The sequence below is a fragment of the Myodes glareolus genome, chromosome 5, assembly GCF_982192425.1.
Source record: "Myodes glareolus chromosome 5, mMyoGla1.1, whole genome shotgun sequence".
Lineage (NCBI taxonomy): Eukaryota > Metazoa > Chordata > Mammalia > Rodentia > Cricetidae > Myodes > Myodes glareolus.
In genome coordinates, this window is record NC_142030.1 from 72,567,809 (window position 1) to 72,594,304 (window position 26,496).

At 45.2% G+C, this 26,496-nt stretch overlaps 1 protein-coding gene across 1 annotated transcript in view; it reads right to left on the minus strand.

The window, feature by feature from the left end:
• Positions 1–26,496, minus strand: part of Niban1 (niban apoptosis regulator 1) — a 163,794-nt gene that overhangs the window by 29,676 nt on the left and 107,622 nt on the right. Inside the window, exons 6-8 of the mRNA XM_048431058.3 lie at positions 16,156–16,271; positions 3,054–3,158; positions 2,610–2,772 (exon numbers count right to left, since the gene is read on the minus strand). Coding sequence (XP_048287015.3) covers positions 2,610–2,772; positions 3,054–3,158; positions 16,156–16,271 — 384 coding nt within the window. The remainder of the gene's footprint in view (positions 1–2,609; positions 2,773–3,053; positions 3,159–16,155; positions 16,272–26,496) is intronic.

Genomic DNA, 26,496 nt, shown 5'->3' on the forward strand with positions numbered 1-26,496 from the left:
TCTCTCATACATTCTAGTCACCTAATACTAAAGCAGGACCCTGCTTGAGCAGCCCCCAATTTTCTGAAATGGTCCCTTTTGTTCTGGCTTCTCTGGGAGCTTTTTATCACATTTTCTTCCTGTCTTGGTATCTACAAAACGGTTCATGTCTTCCGCGGTAAAAGTGTGTTGATGGGAAGCCTCTGGGTCCTTACACTCACAGGAGTAGAAAAAGTTCTTACTGAAGATAATTGTGGAGCAGAACGGAAGATCAGTGGCTTCACTCCCAAGTGCCATGTGGGTAGAAACGGAGAGACAGCTCCTGTGATGGTCTGAACAAGAACGGTCCCCATAGGCTCACATATTTTAATGTTTAGTCATTAGAGAGTAGCACTAATTAAAAAGGATTAGGAGTTGTGGCCTTGTTGGGGTGGGTGTGGTCTCGTTGGGGTAGGTGTGGCCTTGTTAGGGTAGATGCAGCCACTGCATCGGAGGAAATGTGCCCCTGGGAGTGGACTTTTGAAACCCACTGTGAAGTTTCAAACATCCAACCCTGGCCCAATGTCTGTCTGTCAGTAGCCTATGGATCCAGATGCAGACTCTCAGCCACATCTTCAGTACCACATGTGCCACCATGCTCCCCAACATGACAATAATGAACAAAACCTCTGAAACTGTAAGTGAACCCCAACTGAATGCTCTCTTTTATAAGTTTCTGTGGTCAGGGTGTCTCTTCACAGCAAAAGAACACTAACCAAGACAACTACTTAATGTTCCCCAAGCTTTCCTGAAATCCAACACCCTTCACCAGTGCAGCTGGCGTCCTTCTTTGTTTTAAAGGTAGAGCAGCAGAGACCGGGTTAAAATGTTTCTGCTATGTTTTCCTTCCTCTCTGGCTTTCTTCCTCCTTTCCCCTTTCCCTCTTTCTTTCTTTGCAATGCCACACTTTCTTTTCCAGCCTGGAACTCACCATCCTCCTGACCATGGCCTCCTGAATGTGAAAGGTTACCAGTGAGCCCGTTGGACCTGCCTGAATTCCCAGGGAGTCCACTGTAACTGCCTGAATTACCTGTGAGCCTGCTGTACCTGCCTGAATTCCCAGGGAGCCAGCTGGTCTAATTTCAGTCTGGGTAGTCAGGCCCGGATGGGTCTGAGAGAACCGAATTTTGGCAGTTTTAGATGTACATGGAATTGCAACATACACTCCCGCTATATCGGCTGTGAGGCTGGACAATATCAAGCAGAAACCACCCTGATGCTAATCTGTACCTGGCTTTAGAGGCAATGCAGAAACAGGCCCCCAAACACCGCACAGCGAGTCTCTTCTCACCTCCTCGCAGGAGGAAGCATCCTATGAGTTCTGAAGCACGCTGGGCTGCAGTACGAAGAAGATAATCTGCCAGGCAGACAACCCCCCTGGTAGACAGGCCACCGTGGGAGCACAGGATCTCAAGCCCCACGGCGAGCTCAGAAGGCACCTAGCAAATGTTCAGCGTGTGAGCAATCATCTGCTCACCGACTATCCAGAGCCACTACTAAGGAACAATCACCGAGGGGCTTACACACCCTCCCTTCGCAGAAACATCAGGCGCGCTCTGCGCATTGGGCTCAAGACTCAGAAAGACTATGGAACTGCAGAACGTACCCTACAGACCCTGCCAAGGCTACTGAAGGCCTCTGTGTGGGGAGGGGCCAGCCATTTCCTGCCAAGGACCGGACAATAGAGACCTGTGGCTCTGCAGTCCTAGGTCCGATTTAAGGTTCCAACAGCTCCGTTCTCTGATGTGTCAGCATGAAGCAGCTTAGGCTGTGAACTCATGGATGAGCATGACTGTGTTCAATATGACATCATCTGCAAAAACAAGCGGGACCAGGCCCAGCTTGAGGACCGCAGTTTGCCAGCCACACTCTGGTCAGCCCTTCCAATTGCAGATTAGGAGACTAAGGCAAACAGAAGCCAAGTGCTACCCTCAACAACACTCGACTGGCTGGCATGTACACTGAATTGGGATTACAGACACAGATGGACTGACCCTAAGCAAAAAATTGGAGGCTTTTCTCTCAAAGAAAAATACATTCTTTACCACAATACACAGGCACCCATCACCAGGCAGGAAGCAAGATTCCCTCCATCTTGGGTCTACAAAGCATCCAGGGTAAAATGAGGGTTCTTAATAATATGACAGCAAATCCCACTATAGCGGCTATTGTCTGCCCTCAATTCCCTCCACTTAATCCTTCTCTGAAGCCAGGTATACTGAGGGCAACTGCTTCTGGGATCCCCACCCCCACCCCTCAGAGGAGGCCCAACTCCGGGGACACTAAAATTCTGGCTATCAAATGACACAATCTTTCACTAGAGCCTGGCACATCCAACCATATACCTCTTAAGTCTTAAGTTATCTTTGGTTTACAATACTGAATACAATGCAGATGTCACATAGCTGTCATATGTTGCAAACAACAGGGATCATTGTAGACATTTTTTCCCTGGGCATTTCCAACCTGTGATTGATGGAATCCATAGATGTGAGAGCCCTGGGTACAGAGGGTCAACACATTCTCTCTGTGTGTGGATCTCCAAGGGGATGGCTCATTTATTTGGACCAGCAGGGGGTTACTCCACCAACCTCTGATCTTCCCAGTTAGAAAGTTCTTTGAGTTGACAATCTGGTCCATGTCTGAGCGGATGGTCCCTTCCAGGCCCTTTGTCAGGGCTCTGCACTCCTCCTTCAAGGCGCTTAGTCCTTCCGACACTTGGTGCTGAACTAGACCGTAGGCCTCCTCCAGGAGCTGTAACACGGAGCAGCACACGACCCGTGACTAAAGGAGCGACAGAAGGGAGGGAAGCAGGCCCAGCGCAGACTCGCAGGTAAACAAAACGGGGCACACATTCAAGTTTCAAGTTCAACTCTGTTTAGATTAGTTCTTAGGTCAGTGAGACTGAGCAGGCTCAAGGTAGACATTTTTCTACCTAGGAAGGAATTATTTTAAAACAACACCACGTGCCCTAAAAAGTAGAGATGGGAATGTTGGCCTTGACAGCACAGTTGCAAAGCAACATGGCCGCTTACCCCAAACCAGGCCCGCTTCCTGTCGTTCTTCTTCCCTTTCAGTTTAGGCAGCAGATCCGTCTGAAGGGTTGGCAGGAGCTCCTCCATCACCAGGTTACTCAGGACCTGCAGGGTAAAGGAGGCCGCAGGACATCAGTGGATGAAGGCCAGCTAGAGGTCTCATGACAGCACCCCTGGGCTACACAGCTCAGAGGTGGGGGAATGAGGATTGAAAGAATATGAGTGTTGACGCTGGGCATGGGACTTAAGGGCGCGCACATGATAAACACATGAAATCTTGGTTCACAAGTTCAGAGGCGAATATCCTCCAATAGTCACAGGGAACAAAAGTGTTTCTATTCCTGTTATCTCAAAGGAAAGAACATTTTCCTTAAATTCAAACTCCATGTTTGTGCTAAAAGGACCTCAAGCATTTAGAATGAGAAGAGAGCTTCTTTTTTTTCCAACATAATATTTTTATTGATTATTTGGGAGTTTCACATAATGCACACTGATCACATTCACTTCCCGGTCTTCCCAAGTCCTTGTGACCTCCTCACCCCCAAAAAAGAAAAACAGAAAAAGAAAAACAAAGAAAAAAATATCAATACCAAAGGGAAAAATACCAAGTCCATTTTATATTACTCATATACTCATTGGAGCATGGTCAAACTCCCAGTGTCCGGATTCTTAAAGAAAACCGCGTCCTTCCCCACTCCTCCCATTCCAGAATCCATCAACTGTGAAGAGCTACCCTTCAGCATCCCTGTCACAGTTTTTAAGAGTAGAGAGGGAGTTTTCAATGGCAGATAAGGCATCCTTAAACAGGAAAATTAAGTTTGACCGTGATGGCCTGAGGCCGGCTGGCCTTCCAGGATTACCACTCCTTCTCAAGTCTCATGTCTCATTCTCCTTACCCCTACTCTTCCCACATACGCTTTCCACCCTCCATTGCTTACAAAAAGAAGGAAGGGACAGAGTAAAGAAAAGGCAACAACTGCTGACCACTTTAGGCTCGCACCGCACTGCCCAGTCCAGCCCTCGTGTTGGCCATTCACTGTTAGCATGCCCAAGGAATGGGCTAGAGGGGGTGCCAGGGGAGATAGGGCCAAGGTAACGGACGAAACTAGAGAAGCTCTTCAAGGTGGTTGGCTAAACCTCCTCCGAGGAGACTGAGCCTGAAAGGACCCTGGAAAGAAGAAAGAGAATGTACCAAAGGGACAAGGGAGAAGATGATGCTGGTAAAAACGGAAACGGACAATGGGAACCAGAGGTGTCAAAACAGACCAGGTGCAGAAAGCTGAAGGCATTAGAGATACGTGTGTGTGTGTGTGTGTGTGTGTGTGTGTGTGTGTGTGTGTGTATGTGTGTGTGTGTGTGTGAGAGAGAGAGAGAGACTGTGTATACCTGGGCACTGCCTACTTTGAAGTATTATTTGTGAAAGGGTGTATTGCTGGATGTGGTTGCATGTGCCTATCATCCCAGTGCTTAAGAGGTTGAGAGAGGAGGCTCGAAGACCCCAAGTCAGCGTGAGCTACATGGTGAGATCCTGTCTCAAAACAAAACAACCAAGAAAAAGCAGCCGAATTGGTTCACTTGTCTTTAATTAAGCTCACATTGTTAAGCAACAGAACATTTCATTGTTTGGTTGTGTTTTAAAGGGGAGGGGCATATGTCCTTAACAAATGTCTCCCGGGCTGCATGGCTGTGGGAGAAATATTTTTGCTTAATATTTTGGAAGGACTGTCTCTTGGTTCCCAGGGGAAGGGATTTCCTTCCAGGGACACACAGCCATCTGGGCTAATGTCTAAGGCATAAAAGAGCTAAAATTCTTTCTTATGTTTTCTTCTCCCACTCTGCTTTCTGTATTTAATTTCATTAAATCCGGAGACCTGTTAAAAACCTGACCCCTCAAACTGGCTACTGGTATGTCGACTTTGCAGCAATGTCGTGAAGATGGAATCCCTTAAGAGAGCAAGCAGCTAGCTCCTTCTCTTGGATGTAGTTTATCAGATGGATAATTCTGCCATTTCCCTGTCATTTCCTGAAAGCCAAGGCTGGCTAGTGAGAATGTGCTCCACCACACGCTAACTGTGAAGCACCAACCTTTAAACCTTCCCTGTTGACGGAATGAAGACAACACTGTGTTTCAATGGCAGCTTCCCATTACAGCCATCCACCAAAGAAAGGAGTGGGGAAGTTGTTACACGCTTTTAATTGTCCATGTACTAGCTGGAATATCATGACTGTTTATGAAAAGTACCATTAAGAAATCTGGACCATGCTAGGCGAGCAATAGAAGATAAATTAGCACCAAATACTATGAAACAATTTGACATTTGTGGGCTACGCATAATTGAGGGGACATCAAGAGTTTTCAGAGTGCTTTGTAGGAATGTTCCCAAATCTCTCCTAAAGTTTCGTGCTGATCAAAACCCTTGTTTCCTTGGATCTGAGCGGTACTCCACATGTCTACTCATGAGGCCCCCACCCTTCCTTCCCTGCTCCCAGGGCTGACTTCGGGTGTCTCTGCTGCTCAGACTCACTTAACCAGGAGTCTTCAACTGACCTCATAAAAATTCAGTACATTGGAAATCAAGGAAGTTCTCACTGAGCTCACTGGCCAGCCACAAGGCAGTGGACAGCCTCACAAGGCTCACTGGACATGGCCTTTCTCCAGAGCGCCATTATGGCAGGGTAGAACTTGTAGGACTGAGCGACAAGCAGTCTGCTCCCCTGAGCCCTAGGCTCAGTACAGCCTGAAGGGCTCCCATCTGCTGCAGTATGGATCTACCTAAGCGATGAAGATAATAGAGACAGGGCTTCCACAGGCCTTGAAAATTCACTGATGGACTTGTGTTTGCCTCTCTTAACCATTCTTTATGGCTAAGAGATGAACTCCCCACCACCACCGTGCCTTTTTTTTTTTTTTTGAGGAAATTATAAGAAACTGGACATATGAAAATATCATGAAAATCAGCAGGTTCAGCAATTCACTTCAATGGGTAACTCCTGGTATGCAGGACCCATCCCGAGTGAGTAAGTTCTAGTTTGGAAACTATGCCCAAGAGTTACTGAGTCTGGCGTGAAGAGAGAGAGCTAAGAGACGAAAGCAAACCTTAATGAGAAATGGCATCACGGTTGCAAAGCCTTAAACTCAAGGACCACAATTATTCTAGTTTTTCCTTCTGTGGAAACTGGCTTGATTTTGAGCACGAGTGTGAATAGATTTGAGAAGACACAAATGTTATAGACAAAGGCCAAAGAAAACGGACGTTCCATTTGGGTGGGCTTGCAGTTTTCTGGTCTTTCCCACACAATGTTCCAAGAAATTTGCTCCTACTTTACAACTTAGGGACTTAAAAAGAAAATATGCCTGGGAAAATAAGAAAGAGGGGGAAGAGAAGCTAACGAGGGTGGTGAGTGGGTAGCGGTCGGGAGTAGCCCTGCAGCTGGCAGGGCCTGTGGTGCGGAGGCCCCGCCACACTCATCCCCTAGTGCCCTCCTCATCCTCTTGCGCCAGCTCCATCCTGACACTGCTTTGTCCCTCTCCTGTGCACTCAGGGTGACCTGACCTGGCCAGCTCTCCACAAGCCATGTCCTGAGTCTGTGGGCTTTTTGAGGGAAAGTAGCTAACAGAATAAATAAAATAATAAAGGTTCTCTGACCTCCCCGTCAAATAGAATGCCCTGAGTTTTAATTTTCATAAGCTTGTATTTTGAAAAGGAGAGAAGATGGTTGGAAATTTTAACTGCTGGGACGTGAAGATTAAAATTTCATCACACATATAGGAAACCAAATACGCCATCAGATTCATCGAAATGAACAAACCAAGCAGGGCATGGTGCTGTATGCCTCCGATATGTGACTAAGGAAGCTGAGGGGGCTAAGGCAAGAGGTTTGAGGTCAGCCCGAGGTACTTGCTGACACTCTATCTCCAAACAATAACAACAAAACCCAAACCACTCACTGACAGCCACACCACCATGCCCCCAAAACAACCGGGGTGCACTCACGGACGGTCACACCACCATGCCCCCAAAACAACCAGAGCGCACTCATAGAGGTCACACCACCGTGCCCCAAAACAACCAGAGCACACTCACGGACGGCCATGCCACCCTGCTTCCTGTCAGACTGAAAGCTGTGGGGAGGGGTGAGTCCAAGAAAGGAGGATGCCCCTTCTGAAGGCGGGGCCTGTGTCTGGCTGGACCCTTGGCCCTGTGTGACTGAAGGATTGTAGGTGAGTGTGTCTAATTAGAGGAACACACTCATGATCGTTTGAATAACGACCAGTCTCGGAGGAATGGCAACACCTCAGTGTGGGATGTTTTCTGGTCGTACAACTAAGCAGCTTTGTGGGAATCATGAACCAGTCTCCCCTACCTGGCTAATTTAAAGGCAAATAATAAATACACCTGGTCCCTGCAGCTACCTGACAGCTTTGCAGGTTGCTTTCTCTTGGGATTTCATTTGACAGTGCTCACAGCTCATATTGACGAGTAGAAAATATGTTGATGTTTTTACCAACATACAAATATTTTCACCTAACAGCCTGCCAGGCATGCTATTCTGAGACACTGCTCTGCCTGGACCTTTGCCTAAAATAACCATCACCACGTAGGTCTGCCATGCTTGTGTGAGCTATTACTATGACAAGAACGGCATACAAAGGGTCTTTTAGCGCTCTTGTACCTTATAGCATGTAGCACATGTTAGCCTAAAGGAAAAAGTAGACAGAAAACACATACACACACAACCCTAAAATGCTAAACCCCAGAAAAGATCTATTAAGTATTTGTTTTCAGGATAAAGGAATGTGAACTGACATATGGTTAAGATTGAGTAAAGGAAGATAGGAAGCGAGTGACGTAGCCCAAGTTCAGGAGATGATAAATCCCGGTCTAGCTCCATGGTTAATGTTAGGCTCCTGGCTGGGGCAGAAGACAACCTTCCTTTGCCATCTGTCCACTCACATATAGCCCTGAGACCATCATCTGCACAGGCAGGACCATTCTCTCATGTGAGCTCTGGACCACAAGCCCCCAACATAATGCCTGGCATGGAGTGGACACTCAGTAAAGTTACTGTATCCTAACACTGTGTGGGTCACTTGGCTGTCCTGTGCCTCCCAGTTCCCTCGCACAAGCTTCCCATCCCACTCCATCAGGCAGTCAAGATGAGCAGACTGAGGATCTGAACACTATGAAGTACCACACAAGGCTATTTTAATGCAGAGCTCTCTGCTGGCTACCTGCGAGTTGTTACATGTGCTGTCTATTTGCTGAGCTAGTTAGCAGCAAATGCTTCTACTACTTACACTCTGGGTTTGCTTTGGGGGCATAAAGTATTGTAAATCTCAACTTCTCAAAGTTGTCAACGAATGCACTTCTGCCAAGTATCAGAGACTAAGAACCGTTAGGAACTCTAAAGTGTCCTCAGGTTGGGAACACACAAATACGCGCGTGGGTGGACTGAAAGAGAAAAGGGAAGCTATGTCTGCCTTGCAATGAAATGGACAAGAAAGACCTTGTGTCTGGCTTTGAGAGAGATGGTTCAGCAAAGCCTCTGCTATGTTCGGATTAATCAGTCGAGGCTGAGAAATTGTCTTGAGACTGTTTAAACCTTGAAGAACTGCTGCTTCCAGGGAGAATCCGCACTTGGCGTACGTGAGAGCTTGCAGCTGCACCGACCTTGGTCCTAAGACGCTCCTGGCAGACCTGGAGTTCTTACTTTTGGTTATGGCTCCCCACGAACAAAAGGGACTGATATTTGTGGGGGCTGTCTGCTCTCACGGCAGCAAGGGCAAGATGACTTTGGTAGCTGGGACCTTTCCCAGCCCCTATTAACCATGCGTATGTTTGAATAAAGTAACTGGAGTGAGCTAGCTGGGCGTCAGTCTTTTCCAAGAAGGCTGAACCCCACTGCTCCTTCGGAAAATGAAGACTTAGCATCTTGGTGAGCATCTCTCTCTACTGCAGCATCTACAACCCCACATCAAACATTATGTGGATATGTATATACATACTCAACACAGAGAGACAGGAAGCCTTCAGTTCATACTTCAAGCAACCAAGAGCATGTCCATCACGGGGCACAAATGTTTTGTAGGGAGCCGCCTGGATGTGGCCTTGGCCAGATAGTGCCAGCACTCCTACAGCCTGGAGGTATACATATCCTTTGATGTTGCCGCCTTAGGCCGGTGTGCTGGAGCCTTGTTTTGCATTTCAAGAGACTCGGTCTCCTGACCTGTCCCGTGGCCTTGGATCCTAGTAGAATGGCATCAACCAATCAGCATTCGAGCCTCTCACCCTAGAAAAGCGGCTGTCTTTGGATTTTTCGCTCTCTCTCGTCATCCCTGTTCCCCATTCCCCCTTTCAAGCAAGGAGCTCTAATAAATTGTGATTGAGAAGGATTCTTGATTTTGTGACCGTCCATTCCTGCTGGTCAGGGAGCGCGTCGCATTTTGGTGCCGAAACCCGGGACGCCGGATTTGAACAAGCCAAGGAGGGAGCAGAATTCAGAACTCAACACAAAGAGCGGTGACTGACGTCAGGAAATCCTCCAGATGTAAGCTGATTGCTAAGGCTGGTCCAGAGTGGTAATGTGTGCATTTGTTCTTCTCTGTTGCTTTGGGTTGCGCTGTGATTAACCAGGTGGTGAGTGCCTTTGCTGCTGCTGTGATTGCAGCTCTAGTCAAAAGAAAAACTAAGTCTGCAGTAGATCAAGCAGCATTTTTCTAAAAGGACTTCCTTGTAAGTAAAAAGGAGGTTTTTTTCTTTAGCCCAGGGGGTAAGTGCGCACCATGGGCAATTCTTATGGAGCCAGTTCGAACCCCAGGGAGATTTATCGCTCAATCCAGGCACTTTTGCGACAGCGTGATTTAAAGATCTCTTCTAGCACTGTCGCTAACATTGTAAAAGACATTGTTGATGTCTCACCTTGGTTTGCAGCTTCAGGTGACCTAACTTTACCATCTTGGAATAAGCTAGGCAGGGATTTGGAACAAGCAGAAGGAAATATTGGGAGAGGCACACTTCCTTTTTGGAGGATGGTGCGGGACTGCTTGAAGGAAGAACGTAATATAGAGATATTAAAACAGGGTCGCAAGGCATTACAGAAACATCAGGACAGCTTTTCAGAATCAGATCAGAAGGAGGAACAAGAGTGTAGGCCTAGAAAGAAAAAGGAAAAATTAAAAGATAAGGATCCGGAAATAGAAAAAGGAGAAAAGGGGAAGAGAAGCCCCATAGCTTTAGTAGTGAAAGAATTTGTAGATTTAGATTTATCAGAGGAGGAAGAACAACTAGAGGGAACGGCTGCTAAATCCGAGAAAGAGCAGCAAGGTAGCCGGAGGCGGGGCGATGTTGATGTGTTTACTACAAAGGGCAGAAGAGACGAGGCGCCAGTATCTGCTGCCCTCCCCCCATCCGCCCCTCCACCCATGTACCAGCAGGTAGCTACAGAAGGTCACAGCTTCATAGGAAGGCAAACTTGGTCGCAACTGGCTGCTGCCTTTCCTGTTTTTGAGGAGCCACAGAATTACAATAGGTGGTATGAACCAATCCCATACAGACAGCTGAAGGATTTGGTTGAAGCTGCGAGAAATTATGGAGCAAATGCCAGTTATACAATCGCATTATTGAGAAGGATTGTTACAGTAGCACTGACTCCTACAGACTGGCAGGAGATTGCAAGAGCAGCTCTTCCAGCAGGGCAGTTCCTGGATTTTAAATCTATAGTCCAGGACAAGGCTCAGACCCGAGAGCGCATTAACATACAAAGTGGCCACCCAGAGTGGACGGCTGATATGCTTCTTGGACAGGGGGCATTTGCTGGAAATCAGAATCATTATCCTTGGGAGGTTTATAGGCAGGTTAGTGAGATTCATTATAGAGCATGGAAATCACTCCCTAATAAAGGTGAAACAGCTGGTAACCTAACCAAGATTATTCAAGGTGCTGCAGAGCCATTCTCTGATTATGTGGCTAGGATGACAGAGGCAGCTGAAAGAATGTTTGGGAATTTAGATATTTCATTGCCTTTTGTCCAGCAAATAATATTTGAGCAGAGCACCAAGGAATGTCAAAGAGCAATAGGTCCAGTAAAGGGAAAGGGATTAGAAGCCTGGATCAAAGCCTGCCGTGAAGTTGGGGGGCCTCTAACCAATGCAGGGCTGGCGGCTGCTGTGCTTGCTGCTGCCAGAGGTGTCAGAGGAGATAAGGGAAAGGCATGCTTTAAATGTGGACAGTTGGGGCATTTCAAAAAACAATGTCCCAATAGTCATAATGCCTCAGATTCTTCAGGGCTCTCAGCTGCAACATCGCAGAGGCAGCCAGACATTTGTCCCAGATGCAAGAAAGGGAAACATTGGGCTAATGAGTGCAGATCAGTTAGGGATATAAATGGACAACTTATTCCTATGCCTATTCAGTCATTGTCAAAAAACAGATTGAGGGGCCCATGCACCCAGGGCCCAAAAATATTTGGGGCAATTCAGAACACGATGGCAGTCCCCGAGATGACTCCATCGTCCCAACAAGAAGGACAGCCAAAGGCTCCGGAGGGCTGGACCTCTGTGCCACCTCCAAACTGCTATTAACTCAGGATATGGGAGTTCAGGTCATAGAAACTGACGTGTTTGGGCCATTAGAAAAAGATAATGTTGGCATAGTCTTGGGACATTCATCCTCAATTATGAAAGGCCTGATAGTCCATCCTGGAGTCATAGACCCTGCCTATGAAGGCTGCATTAAAATTCTTTGCCATTCTCCATACGGGGTAGTTTCCATCGCCCCAGGAGACAGAATAGCTCAACTCTTAGTTCTGCCTTCAGGGCGTAATAAGCTTCCAGCGGAGGGGCTTGTCTTAAAGGACAAAAGCCTTGCTCCCATGGGAATAGATTTGGCTTGTTTATCCTTGGAGCTTGATCAGCGACCAATCTTAAATTTAGAAATAGAAGGAAAGATTTTTTCAGGCCTGGTGGATACTGGAGCAGATAAAAGTATCATCAGATCCCAAGCATGGCCAAAACGCTGGCCCTTACAACAGGCCTCCCAGTCCCTTCAAGGGCTGGGGTATGCACAAACACCGCATATAAGTGCTAAGGAGTTAGTCTGGAGAACAGAAGATCAGAGAGGGACTTTTCAGCCTTTTGTGGTTGATTTGCCCATCAACCTATGGGGCAGGGATGTGCAGTCTCAAATGAGATTGAGACTTACAAATGATTATTCTGATACCAGTAAGCAAATGATGGCACGTCAGGGCTATGTTCCCAATAAGGGACTTGGTAAATGTCTCCAAGGTAGACAGAATCCTATTGAGACTGTCTCCAAGTTAGATAGAAAAGGCTTGGGTTTTTCATAGGGGCCACTGAAGCTGTAGCTTCCACACAAAAGACATTGCCCATCCCTTGGCTAGTAGATAAGCCGGTATGGGTCCCTCAGTGGCCCCTTTCCTTGGAAAAGCTGGAAGCTGCAAGACAATTAGTACAAGAACAGTTAGAACTAGGACATTTAGAACATTCTGTATCGCGTTGGAATACGCCTATTTTTGTGATTAAAAAGGCTTCTGGAGGTTGGAGGTTACTGCATGACCTTAGGGCAGTCAATGCTCAGATGCAGGTCATGGGCCCAGCCCAGCAGGGTCTTCCATTGCTTTCAGCAATACCAAAGAATTGGCCTGTAATTTCCTTGGACATCAAGGACTGTTTCTTTTCAATTCCCGTGTGTCCCCAGGACCGGGAAAGGTTTGCATTTACTCTTCCATCTGTTAACAATGAGCAACCCAATGCTCGGTTTCAATGGAAAACTTTGCCTCAGGGAATGGCCAATAGCGCCCTCATATGTCAGTTATATGTAGATGCAGCATTGAGTCCTGTTAGGAGACAATTTCCTACGGTAAAAATTGTTCACTACATGGATGATTTATTATTATCTGCCCCACATCAGGAGACCCTGAAGGAAGTTTTCCAAAAGGTTACATCCCTTTTGGAGGAGCAAGGACTCCACATAGCCTCAAATAAAGTACAAACATCTTCGATGGTGAAATTTTTGGGGACTATAATCACCCCTGAAAGCATCAGGCCTCAGAAAGTGCTTATTCGCACCCATCACCTTAAAACTCTTAATGATTTCCAGCAGTTGCTGGGAGATATAAATTGGATTAGAGGATATCTAAATATACCTCGATCTGAGCTCTTGCCTTTATTTTCCATCTTAGAAGGCAATCCTGATATCTGTTCACCTAGAGCCATGACCCCGGCTGCAATGCAGACCCTTAAGAGGGTAGAATCTGCTATTACTACAGCTCAATTACAGCGAGTGAATCCATCCTTACCAATTTTGCTATGCATTCTCAAAACAAAAAATTATCCCACTGGAGTGTTATGGCAAGATGGACCCCTCTGGTGGATGCATGGAAATTCCATAGGAGCAAGATCTGTTCAATATTATCCAGAATTGGTGGCTGGCCAAGCATTAATGGGAATAAAGCTTTGCTTAGCCCACTTTGCGAGAATGCCTGACAAGTTGATAATTCCCTATACGAGGGAACAGGTAAAAGTTTTGACAGCCACAGTAGATGGCTGGGCTATCCTGCTTTGTGCATTCCCTAATGTTATTGACAATCATGTGCCAAGGCACCCCTTAATAAATTTTGTGGAGAAAAATTTGGTGTATTTTCCCAGGATTACCTCACCCCACCCATTAGAAGGAGCCTTAACTATCTATACAGATGGCTCAAAGACCGGAAAAGGGGCTCTGGTGGCAGGAAATGCTAAACCTGTGGTCTTTCAATTTCGGCCTGATTCCCCCCAAGTCACTGAGTGCTTGGTGGTTTTGGAGGTGTTTCAGAGATTTCTTGAGCCATTTAATTTAATTTCAGATTCACAATATGTGGTCAATGCTGTGGCCTCTCTTGAGGTTGCAGCCTCAATTCGCAGCTCAAGTACAGTGTCTAATATTCTTTTACAAATACAAAAACATATTTTAAAAAGAGAAAATCCCTTTTATGTTGCTCATATTCGAGCCCATTCTCTCTTGCCAGGACCTATGGCAGAGGCTAATGCTCAAGCTGATGGTGCTACTCGAGCACTCGCCCTTGTGGCTACAGATTCACTCCAGCTAGCTAGAGATTTCCATCAGCTTTATCATGTTCCAGCGAATACACTTCGCTTAAAGTTTAAGATCTCTAGGGAAAATGCCAGGAGGATAGTAAAAGCCTGTCCCTCCTGCGTGACCATGTTACATCCCCCACATATTGGGGTAAATCCCAGGGGGTTAAAGCCAAACTCACTCTGGCAAATGGATGTGACTCACATCTCGGAGTTTGGCAGACAAAAGTATGTTCATGTGTCGGTGGACACATGCTCTGGAATAATTCATGCCACCCCACTGGCAGGGGAAAAGGTAACTTATGTAAAAATGCATTGCTTAGAGGCCTGGGCAGCTTGGGGAAAGCCAAGTCGTTTAAAAACCGACAATGGCCCAGCATATGCCTCACAGGGCTTTAAAGCCTTTTGCAAGCAATTACAAGTTGAACATACCACTGGCCTACCATACAATCCTCAAAGCCAGGGTATCGTAGAAAGAGCAAATAGAAATTTAAAGGAAATTTTGCGAAAGCAAAAAGGGGGAATAGCTATAGCAGCTTCCCCCAGAGAAAGGATTTCTCTTGCACTCTTTACACTTAATTTTTTAATTCAAAATATTGCTGGAAAAACAGCAGCAGACAGGCATGCCCTGTTTGAAAGCTCTACAGAGCGAGATTTGGTCATGTGGAAGGATGTATTGATTAATAAATGGTGTGGACCGGATCAGGTAATTACCAGATCCAGGGGAGCAATTTGCATTTTCCCTCAGAATCGTGAAGATCCAATCTGGGTGCCAACGAGACTGACAAGAGAAATAAAGAAGAAAGATGATCCAGTGGATGCTGAGTGTCCTGCTGTGGAAGATTCGTGCGGAGGCAGCAGTGATGACCCTCTGGGCGGTGTCAAGAGCAACTGTTTCACGTTATCACCTTGAGCAGCACCCTGTGCAACCTCTTATCTCTTAACAATTTTCTGACTGACTCTATTCTGCCTTTCTCCCTCCTTGGGGATGGGTGGGAGCAGAGATATCCTTGGCATGCTGTGTCTAGGTGGAAGTGCTGTATGTCTTTGATTGGTGTGCTACCTGCTAGCCCAAGTGAGGAGGGACAAGGTCTTTGTGGCACAAGCCTTGGCAGTCTTGGAATGTGTATCCTCACCCCAGGTTTGGCTCTCAGCCTCAAAAGAGCTCACAGGCAATTAGCCATGCATAGCCTTTGCACCCTCTAGGGACCAGATAGTCCCACGGCACAGAGGAAGGTATGCATAGGCGGAGGGTGTGCAGACACAGCCCTAGCACTCCCAGGGAAGTAATTGTCCCATTGCACGGGAAGGGTGTGTCTTGCTTTTCTTTTCTTTAATCAGTCCACACATCATGAGGTGGGGACCAGATTGGAAAATAGTTTTGCCTTATTGCTCTAAAAGACAATAAAAGGAGGAGCTGTAGGGAGCCGCCTGGATGTGGCCTTGGCCAGATAGTGCCAGCACTCCTACAGCCTGGAGGTATACATATCCTTTGATGTTGCCGCCTTAGGCCGGTGTGCTGGAGCCTTGTTTTGCATTTCAAGAGACTCGGTCTCCTGACCTGTCCCGTGGCCTTGGATCCTAGTAGAATGGCATCAACCAATCAGCATTCGAGCCTCTCACCCTAGAAAAGCGGCTGTCTTTGGATTTTTCGCTCTCTCTCGTCATCCCTGTTCCCCATTCCCCCTTTCAAGCAAGGAGCTCTAATAAATTGTGATTGAGAAGGATTCTTGATTTTGTGACCGTCCATTCCTGCTGGTCAGGGAGCGCGTCGCAATGTTTGACTTTGCACATTTACTGACCCAACAGAAGTGTTGTGGGCTGAACGCCAGGTCTGCTGGTCTTCATATCAGGTACTCTAGGCTTAGTGACAAGATGCCTTCAGATAACCGAGGGAAGTGTTTTGGGAACCACAACTTCTATCTGTGCAGTTTTCTGTGGATCATGTGTTAAATGGCCCTGACCTCCTATAACACAGACAGAGGGTCCAGCGCTCGGAGCCCACATTACCTGGACTTCATCCCCAGTGATCATCTCCCACGAGCCATAGTGACCCTTCTCCTGCCGGAAGAACTGCACGGCTTCTAAAAAGGCTTGGGCTTCAAATGTCGTCTGCTTCATATAATCTAAAAGAAAGAAAGGGGGCATTTAATAAAGAGAAGAGGCTTTGCATTTTTCTGTGGTTCTTCAAGTAAAAGGAAGTAACATTTTCTATTATAAGTCACAAAACTATGAGAACACAAAAAACTAAGCAAGTAGTTCATTGGGAGTACATTTGTAGATACACACACACACCATGTATACATACATACATACATACATACATATATGTGTATATATATGTGTGCATGTGTATACATGCGTATGTGTATATGTGTGTACATATATGTATATGTATGTATGCATATGATGTGTGTGTATGTATGTATGTATGTATGTATGTATCACTGCTTACTCGCCATCCGTGCCAATAATTCCATCATTTACTGAGCAAAGTTCTCAGGACCACCACCACTTTCCCCCACCTCTCTCTCTCTCTCTCCCCACCCCTCACCTCAAATGGTTTCCCCAGGCACCCAGTGACTGCATGCCACCATTAAACAAGCCTACCACACAAGCAATCCATTAGTGGTACATCTGAACCCAAACTAAAGTACAATTTCTCTGTGAGCTGACATCAGCCCTTTCTGTCAAAAGCATGTCTATACAGAATGCTAATTTATGCAAATTAAAATGGCAATTGATGACACATAGCATGGTACTGTTTATTTAAGCACATCACCTATTTCATTGAGAACTGACAGAAATCCTGGAGGAGAGCATTGTTATTGCCTCCTTTGACAGAGGAGGCTGACAAGGCACAGAAAGCTGAATTAACTGCCGGAGGTCATACAGGAAGGATCCAGGTGGAACTGGGGAGGGTACCTGACTTTAAGCCTGCTTCTAATCATCACATTACACGTCCTAACTTGATGAACTTGTTTCAAAAAATAAAAAGAAAGAAAGAAAATATGGCCTTTCTTTTCTTTTTCTTTTTTTTAAGACAGGGCTTCTCTATGTAGCTTTGGTTATCCTGGAACTCGCTCTGTAGACCAGGCTGGCCTAGAACTCACAGACATCTGCCTGTCTCAGCCTCCCGAGTGCTGGGATTAAAGGCATATGCCACCACCGCCCAGCAAATACTACATTTTAATGGTATTTATATCTGAGAAATAATATCTCACCAGAAAGGAATGACTGATCGATCAGTGGTGGGGTTGCTGAGGGGCTCACTCTATAGCCCAGGCACACTTGGAACTCACAATCCTGTCCCAGCCTCCTGAGAGCTAGAATTATAGGCATGTGTCACCACACTAGCTAAAACCAGATCTTGGAGGAGAAAATGGTAACAGAATTGTAGAGATTTTGATGTCGGAAATGAACTTTAAAAATGATCTTGAACCTACAAGATGGCTCAGTGGATAAAGGTGTTTGCCACTGTGGTAGTTTGAAAGAAAAATGGCCTCCAAAAGGACTGGCCCTATAGGAGGTGTGGCTTTGTTGGAGTAGATATGATATGGCCTTGCTAGAGGAAATGTGTCACTGTGAAGGCACGCTTTGAGGTCTCAGATATACTCAAACCATGTCCAGTGTCTCAGGACCACTCCCTCTTGCCAGTGAGCCAAGATGTAAGAGAACCCTCAGCTCCCTCTCCAGCACCGTGTCTGCCTGGAAGCTGCCACACTCCCAGCTGCCATGTCCCACCATGATGATAATGGACTAAGCCTCCAAATTGTAAGGGAGCCACCACAATTTAATGTTTTTCCTTTCTAAGAGTTGCCGTGGTCATGGTGTCTCTTCACGGCAATGGAAACCCTAAGACAGCACCAAGCTTGATGACCTGAGTTCAATCCCTGAGACATACAGGGTAGAAGGAAAGACCCAACTCCTACAAGTTAGCCTCTGAGTCCTGTCATGGCACACACATACACATAATAAATCATTCCATCAATAAATATAATTAAAATTAAAAATACTCTAACCAGGCACTTTTGGGAGTACAACTCAGCGGTAGAGTTCACTTAGCAAGCATTGATCCTAAATCTAATAAGCTTTATGACCAACACACACACACACACACACACACACACACACACCCCTAATCAAATCATAAAGAAATCCACTCCTAGAATAGGGAAGTGAAGGGAGGTTAAAGGGCAAGCTTCCACCACAAAAATGGGACACAGGTCTCTTGCTAGAAACCAAAGTCCATATATAATCTGTCATCGTCAAGTGTTGGTGCTATGAAGGCAGCTGGCTCACTGCAGACAGGGGTGGCATCATAGTTCTAGACCAGCAGAATTACTCAGTCATAAATGGTTGTTACAGGGACTGGGCATAACTTAAGAGAGTCAGCCTGCCCTAGCAGGTAGCAATCGACAGTGTGGATTACCTCCTTTGAGATTGGTTTACTAGATTATAAAGCACTAGGCACTTAAAAGAAGAAACACAGCTCAGGACACAGTGTCTACAAAATACTTCAGGGCACAGTATCTACAAGAGTTAAAGAGTCTACACAGTCAGGGTACCTCGAAAGCCTAGGAGGGACACCTTCAAAATCAGACAAAGAACCAGCATCTCTAACATCAACACAGAGTTTCGCTCCAAGGGGAAAACTGAAAAAGGGGCCTGCCCCACAAATCAAGTTTTCAAATTGAAGTATCTTCTTTCTTGTTATTTTTCTTGGCTTGGCAGCTCATTCAGTGTTTAACCTCAGAGGATTAGAAAATGAAAATTAAGGTCGTCCAATATGATTGCCAATGCCAGTGGCGGTGCTCTCCCCACAGTGGGATGTGACACAGGGCTCAGCCCACTGGGAAGGACGGGATGGGGCGAGATGGAAACTGTAATTATCATGTGGAGACTCGAGATGACTCATGGGCTCTTATTTTTAACAGCTGTTTTCATTTTCAACCTAAGGAAACAAAGAGATGGGGAGAGAAAGTGACTCTGTATTTGGATGGGGGAGAATGGTCAGGTCTTCCAGCCAAGTAACGGAGATTTGGATCCCTCAGTGAAAGCAATCTGACTTCTCTGACTTCTTCCCTGGCTGACCTCGGTAACTGCAGGAGATACTTTTTATAATCTGTCCATGGCCTTCTATGTCTACATAAACTGACGTGTATACTGATGAGAATGCTGCTAAAGGGTTTTTTTTTTTTTGAGGGGGGGGAGAAAATAGGATTTGGAGACAATAATATCTTTAGAAAAAAAGCCAAAGAAGGAATGTCAGAAAGCGAGGATGCAATGGTCTGGGAATGGCACACCTTATCCTTAGAGGAGAAAGGAATAAGGGACAAAATGGTTACAAAAGAAGCCACAGTTGGTCAACAGTGGAAATCCAGGAAATAGCCCTCATCATTAGGACAAATACAATTTTAACTTTCCTCTTTCTGTAGTCAGGAAAAGACCTATGTTGCCATTTGTCGTTAGATTTTCAACTTATACACAAGTTAAATAAATTAGTTTATGAAAAACTTAGAGGGGAAATTCGCCACAGAGTAAGTTTCTCTGTGAGTGTCTGCTCTGGTCAAAAACCAAAACTCAATCGCTAGTTCACTAAGCAAATAGAGAAAGACAGAGCTGTGCAGTTCGTTTCTCTCGGGTTGTTTCAAGAGGCAGAGCTGTTTGAGAGAAAGCAGATTCCCAAGTTACTCGATCAGCGTCCTGTTCTCATGGGAACACATTGCAGCTGCGCAGCTGCCCTCCCTCCAGCCAATGAGGGAGCCGAGAGTTTAGCGCCGTGGACTCCAGCATCAGTGGTTTGGGCTCTTCTATGAAGCTTTCCCTCTGCGGGAAGACTTATGACAGGTAGCAAGTAGGCCAGAATTCCCTTTTCCCTCGTGCTGTAAGACGATACAAGGGGCTACATGTACCAGGGAGAGCAACTTAGGCATTTCTTAAAGCCGGATGAAGAAATTGAGGGAGCGGTACTTCCCTAGCTGAAGGTCACACAGCTGGTCAGAGTATTAGTCAAGAGCCGAAATATCCTGCGTGGCCTTGGCATTCACACTTGAATCACAGACTTTGCGAGTCAGTGACTTACTGGTCACTGACTGGGAGCCTTAGCTCAGTACCGAGAACCTTCAGAATACCGGAACAGTGCTCTCTTGGCCTTGGTTCAAACAGTTCTAGCGACAGAAAGCTGAGCTTAATGAAATGATTCTTTCTGCTTCTGAACTGCTCTAATCATTCTAAAATATAAATTTTCTCCTTCTTTCAAGCCATTATGTTTCCATGCAGCCCCTCTACCACACCACATACACAACCCAATTACCCTCGCTCTTACAGAGTAAATTAATTGCCATTTCTCCTTTTCCATAAGGTGGGGTTAAATCCCAGGCATCCACTGAGGGGGCTGATTTTCCTTCAGCCGCTCTTTAAAGAATTTACCCTTTGGATCTCTTTAATCTAACCCTTTTTTCTCCTCGGTGATCCACTCTTAATTCCTCATCCTCTTGGCTCTAGAACTCACCCAATACACGGGAGAGTCTCCTGCGCCCTTTCTGGCTTCTTCTTTAACGCAGCTACAGTGTCCGGGTGACTCATGCCTTTTTTGAAATCCAATAAAATCCGTAAATGTTTTTCATATGAAACGCTTGTCAGCCTAAGCATCTCCTAACTTGCACTTCTGCTTTTTGACTTTAGGGCAGCCTTTACAGCTTAGCCATGTAAAGTTGACAACTTGTTGTGATCAGCCCCACTTACCAAACCATTGAAAAATCACAATTCTGCCCCTTACTCCCTTTTCATCCAAGAACCAGAAAATTTGCTAGAGTTGCCCTCTTTATTTCTACCCAACTCAATGGGGGGAAAAAGGTTCCTAAAGTCAGGGGCACAAACCCTGGGAAACTGTAAGCATTTTTGGAGACATGTGGGAGACACATTGTAGCCATTCATTCAACACTCAGTATCCCCCAGGGCCAAGAAGTGTCTAGGAAGTCCAGCTCTTCTTGGTCTCTGCCGAGGGCCTCATCCATGCAGCTGCATGGAAAACTCATATTTGAGAGAGATGATTAAGAATTTTGCAAGGGAAACTGTGCTTTTCTAGGCCTCCTGGGGACAGTTATTCAGGGGGCCAGCCAGAGAGACATCATTTTTGTTTTTTTCCACTTGTACAGATTTATAACATGCCTGAGTGAACCGAAAGCCCAAAGCTCCCAAGCCTGTGGAGTCGCTGTGTACTGTAACTCTGGCTGCTGTGCCAGAGCTGGGCTTGGAAGTTGCACAGTTGTTCTATTTGACGGATAACCTACACCAAGCCCTGTTAACTGATCTGCCTAGCGATTTGGACAAGTTATATAACAGCTTTACTCCCCGGGGCTGCTGCTGTTCTGCCTACCACAGACACTTCTAAACTGTCCTCAGGGCCAGCTAGTAGTGCCCTCCTAGGCCAGCTCCAGGGAGGATGTTTGTCCTGGTGTTTTCTCTGGAACAAGGAATGTAGCGGAGATGACCAAGTTCTATTGAGTCACTACAGTGGATTAGAAACCATTTAATAAAATCTCCACATTACAAAAGATTAGGAACTGAGTTTCAGAGTTAGAGATACTTTACCGACACTTCATGATTTAATGCTTCAAAACCACTTCGAGATAATTCTGGATTCACATACTATTACGCAACATATATTCTATATAATACACATTATGTTTCTACATATATGAATAATAAAGAAAGACCCTTGAATATTCTTTACCCAGTTTCCAGCCCCCAAGAAATATTTTTTGATTATCATAACGTGAAATTGATGTGGATGCAACTCAAACTTCTCATTCAGATTTCACTATGTTACATGCATTTCAACCCCCATTGTGTGTGTGTGTGTGTGTGTGTGTGTGTGTGTGTGTGTGTACGCACACGGTAGTTTAATGTTTGAAATTATTTTCAGGGGCATTTCATTGCAAAGTTTAGAATTATAGAATTCAGGACTTTGATTATATGGCAGGTGTATCTATCCTAAATTCTTCACTTTACAACTGATCTAATCAAGGTCTAAACAGACCACTAACTTATATCACTAAAATTAAAGCAAAATAAATACAAATTCCCTCATGAGAATTAATAATGGCTGGTGTTCACTCTAATGGAAACTATTTATATAATGACTAGCCTAAATAAACACCCATTAATACATTATAGGGGCTAACCCTGGGTACCATGAAGAAAACTGCTAAATTATCAGACATCCCTGAAACAAACCTTAGAAGACTATTAGACTAAAATATAAGCCTATTACTCACATCAAATGTGTGCTAGTCAGTGGACATGGACCCATTAGGCATAGAAGATGAACATGCCAGGAATATATGTACATATATTCAGAAGTCCAGTGTCAGCTGCCCTAGGTAAGGATACAGAAGCCTAAGAAACTCCCTCAGAGGTGATGGAGTCCTTCTCAACAAATGCAAAAAAAAAATCTAGTGAAGAACAATTGTTTTGAGAAAACTTTTAACCACACAGAAGAAAACCACATAGATGAGCCATGACCAGTCATCTCATGAATTCTTAACTTGTCAATAAAACCTAAAAGACGATCACCAGAGAAAAGGAAATGGTGGCTTTTAGAATAAGTAAAGGCAGACTGGCCTCATTTCCTTCAGATGAACTTATCAGACTGACCGATTAGAAGACCGTTGAAGACATCCTACATCTAGATTTTAGCAAGGCACTTACCAACGGCTTCCATGATTTTGATTGGTGCACCAAAGAAGTTCATCTTGGCTAATAATGGAAATGGACCCAGCAAAGCCAGTTAAAATAGATGATGGGTGCTTGCTCAAGAGCTGAGGTTACTAACATCACAGAGAGGAATCTCTCGAGTACCTTGATGCATGGTCCCTTCCTTGGAAATTTATACATCTATCTATATAATCTTATTTACCTATTGACACACTGCAAACTGGGGTAGGCCCTGAGGATATAAAGACAAAAATGGAGAAAGTTTTTGACTCCAAGGACTCCAAAGTTTGCTAGTTCCAGAAACTGAATCTAAAATCAAATATACTATAGAGAAATAAATTTAGAACTTGCTCCAAAAGCCTGGTGAGCAGATTCTTTTTTGTGAAATTCCAATCTTTAATTTCTTTTATATGTGTTATGTATATGAATAGTTGCATATATGTGTGCATTTGAACATCCCACAAGCAGATGAAATCTTATCCTCGGGTGTACACCATTCTGCCACTTAAGGTAAGTCATTTGTAAAGCACAAAGCTTGAAGGCTGCCCACAAGCCCGGGTTTCTGTCTGTGAGATCAGCGTGAGCTGAGTGTGAGATCCAACCAGTCACCCACAAAGCAAGGGAGGCTGAGTTCCAGCCCTGGGGGTTACAGCAAAGTCAGCAGTAGATTCTGAGATTTGCTCTTCCAAGCTTATCATTCTACACTATCTCTCTTGAGAGAGTACACAAAAATAGGTTGCAAATATTTTTAAATAGAGGAAAAAAGGCAGAGTATTTCTGAATTTGACTGAAAGAATGCAGAATCCTTTGGAAATCAGTGTGGCGGTTTCTCAGGAAACTGGGAGTCAACCTCCCTCAGGACCCAGCAATTCCACTCTTGGGAATATACCCAAGAGATGCCCTAACATACTACAAAAGCATTTGTTCAACTATGTTCATAGCAGCACTATTTGTAATAGCCAGAACCTGGAAACAACCTAGGTGCCCCTCAATAGAAGAAGGGTTAAAGAAGGTGTGGAACATATACACATTGGAGTTTTACTCAACGGTAAAAAACAATGACATCTTGAATTTTGCATACAAATAGATGGAAATAGAAAACGCTTTACTGAATGAGGTAACCCAGACCCAAAAAGAGGAATATGGTATGTACTCACTCATAAGTGGATTCTAGCCATAATTAAAGGACATTGAGCCTATATTTCGTGATCCCAGAGAAGCTAAATAAGAAGGTGAACCCAAAGAAAACCATATAGTTATCCTCCTGGATATTGGAAGTAGACAAGATTGCCAGGCAAAAGTTGGGTGCACGGGGGTGGGGGATGGATGTAAGGGGAGATGGGTAGAGAGAAGGGAGAAGGGGAGGATTCAAGAGAGCTTGAGGGAATGGGATGGGTGGGATGGAGAAAGGGTGGATATGGGATCAGGGATATAAATATCTTAATTAAGGAAGCCATTTTAGGGTTTGCAAGAGACTTGATTCTAGAGGGGTTCCCAGGTCCAAGGAGAGGTCCCCAAATTGTTCCTTGGGCAGCAGAGGAAAGGGTGCCTGAACTGGCCTTGTCCCATATCCATACTGATGAATATCTTGCATATCACCATAGAACCTTCATCTGGTGGTGGATGGAGATAGAGACGGAGACCCACATTGGAGCACTGGACTGAGCTCCCAAGGTCCAAATAAGGAGCAGAAGGAGGGAGAACATGAGCAAGGAAGTCAGGACCACGAGTGTTGCGTCCACCCACTACGACGGTGGGACTGATCGAATGGGAGCTCACCAAGGCCAGCTGGACTGGGAGTGATGGAGCATGTGATCAAAGTGGACACTCTGAATGTGGCTGGCAATGAAGGCTGACTGAGAAGCCAAGGACAAAGGCACTGGGTTTTGATTCTACTGCATGGACTGACTTTGTGGGAGCCTGGTTTGTTTGGATGCTCACCTTTATAGACCTGGATGGAGGGTGGATGACCTTGGACTTCCCACGGGGCAGGGAACCCTGACTGCTCTTAGGACTAGAGAGGGAGGGAGAGGAGGGGAGGGGGAGGGAAAAGGGAGGTGGAAAGGAGGTGGAAATTTTTAATAAATAAATAAATAGGTAAAAAAAAAAAGGAATGCAGAATCTTACACAGTTTTGGAGGGAGAAATCCAGAAGGAAGTGATCCTGCCGACAGTGAAGATTTGCTGTAAGAACTTTGGGTTGGAGAGATGACTCAGTGGTTAAGAGCACTGTCTGTTCTTCCGGACAACCCAGGTTTTGAGTTCAATTCCCAGCACCCACATGGCAGCTCACAACTGTACCTACAGATCCAGGGTATCTGACATCCTCACATAAACATACATGCAGATAAAACACCAATGCACATAAAATAAAGAGAAATTACTAAAAAAATAAGAACGTTGGCCTTATCCCATGTAGATTCAGATCCTCGAGTCAGGACGGCAAGAGTACATAGAGAATGGCTGACTCTAATCCAACTAAGGAATGAATTTCTAACATGTAAACTGATCTTAAGTGATTCAGGTTCCAGTAGGATGTCAAAAGTTCTCCAATGGGGAAATGCTCTGTCATGGCTGAGTTACTTTGTAGAAGACTCACTTGGATCCCTTTAGTAAATCCTCTGAAGCCTCCCTATCATAGCAATTATCATTTTATAGCTAGTATGATCATGTCAGATATGTCTCCGTTATCCAGTTAGCTCTGGGAAGATAAGGGCTGCTGTTTGTATTAATCTCAGCTTCCTCAATCCCCAGTGCACAGGATTAATCAAGTGATCAAAGAAAGAGGAAGGAGAGAACAGAGGGATTAACATGGTTGAGGAAGTATTAGATCAAATCTCCTGCAAGTTTCCTTCTAATCTGAGATTTCATGGCTACAGACAAAACCCTAGAGATGCCAATAATGAGACTGTCTTAATGATCCACCCCCGCTGCGCTTAATGCTTTAAAGAGCCACAAAAGGGATAGAGCTCCACCCCAGCGCCTCCCAGATGTCAGTAAAGCATCAATGTGCCCAAGATGACTTGTTCAATAGATTGCTGAACATCCTACTCCCACAGGTTCTGACTTGGACCTGGGGTGGAGCCAAGAGTTTGCACATTGAATATGCATCTAGGTGAAGCTCACTTATGCTGCAGCTCAGCGACACACTTAGAGAATCTTCCTGCTGCAGCAATGCAATGTGTGTGATTCTCACATATCAGAAGGACTGATGGATAACAATCTGCTGCTAGACCTGGTCTAGCAGGTCTGGGATTGGAGGCAGGGTGATTCTGTTGCTCTAGTGGTTTACAGACACATATAGAGGAGGGGAAGACATAAGTATAGAAATACAGAAGTATAGAATACACAGAAGACATAAGTACAGAAAATTCTGATGTTTGAATACTTAGGGTCTTGATTACCTTGTTCCCCTATCATCAGCATGTTGGTGGAGGCTGCTCGTTCATTTCCCAGCTGCACAGACCCGAAGTAAGCACACAGAAACTATATTAACTGAAAGACTGCTTCACCAATCACTTAAGCGTATTGCTAGCTAGCTCTTATAACTTAAATGAACCCATTTCTATTATTTTATATTTTACCATGAGGCTTGTGGTTTACCGGTACTGGTACACAGGTGTTTTTCTCT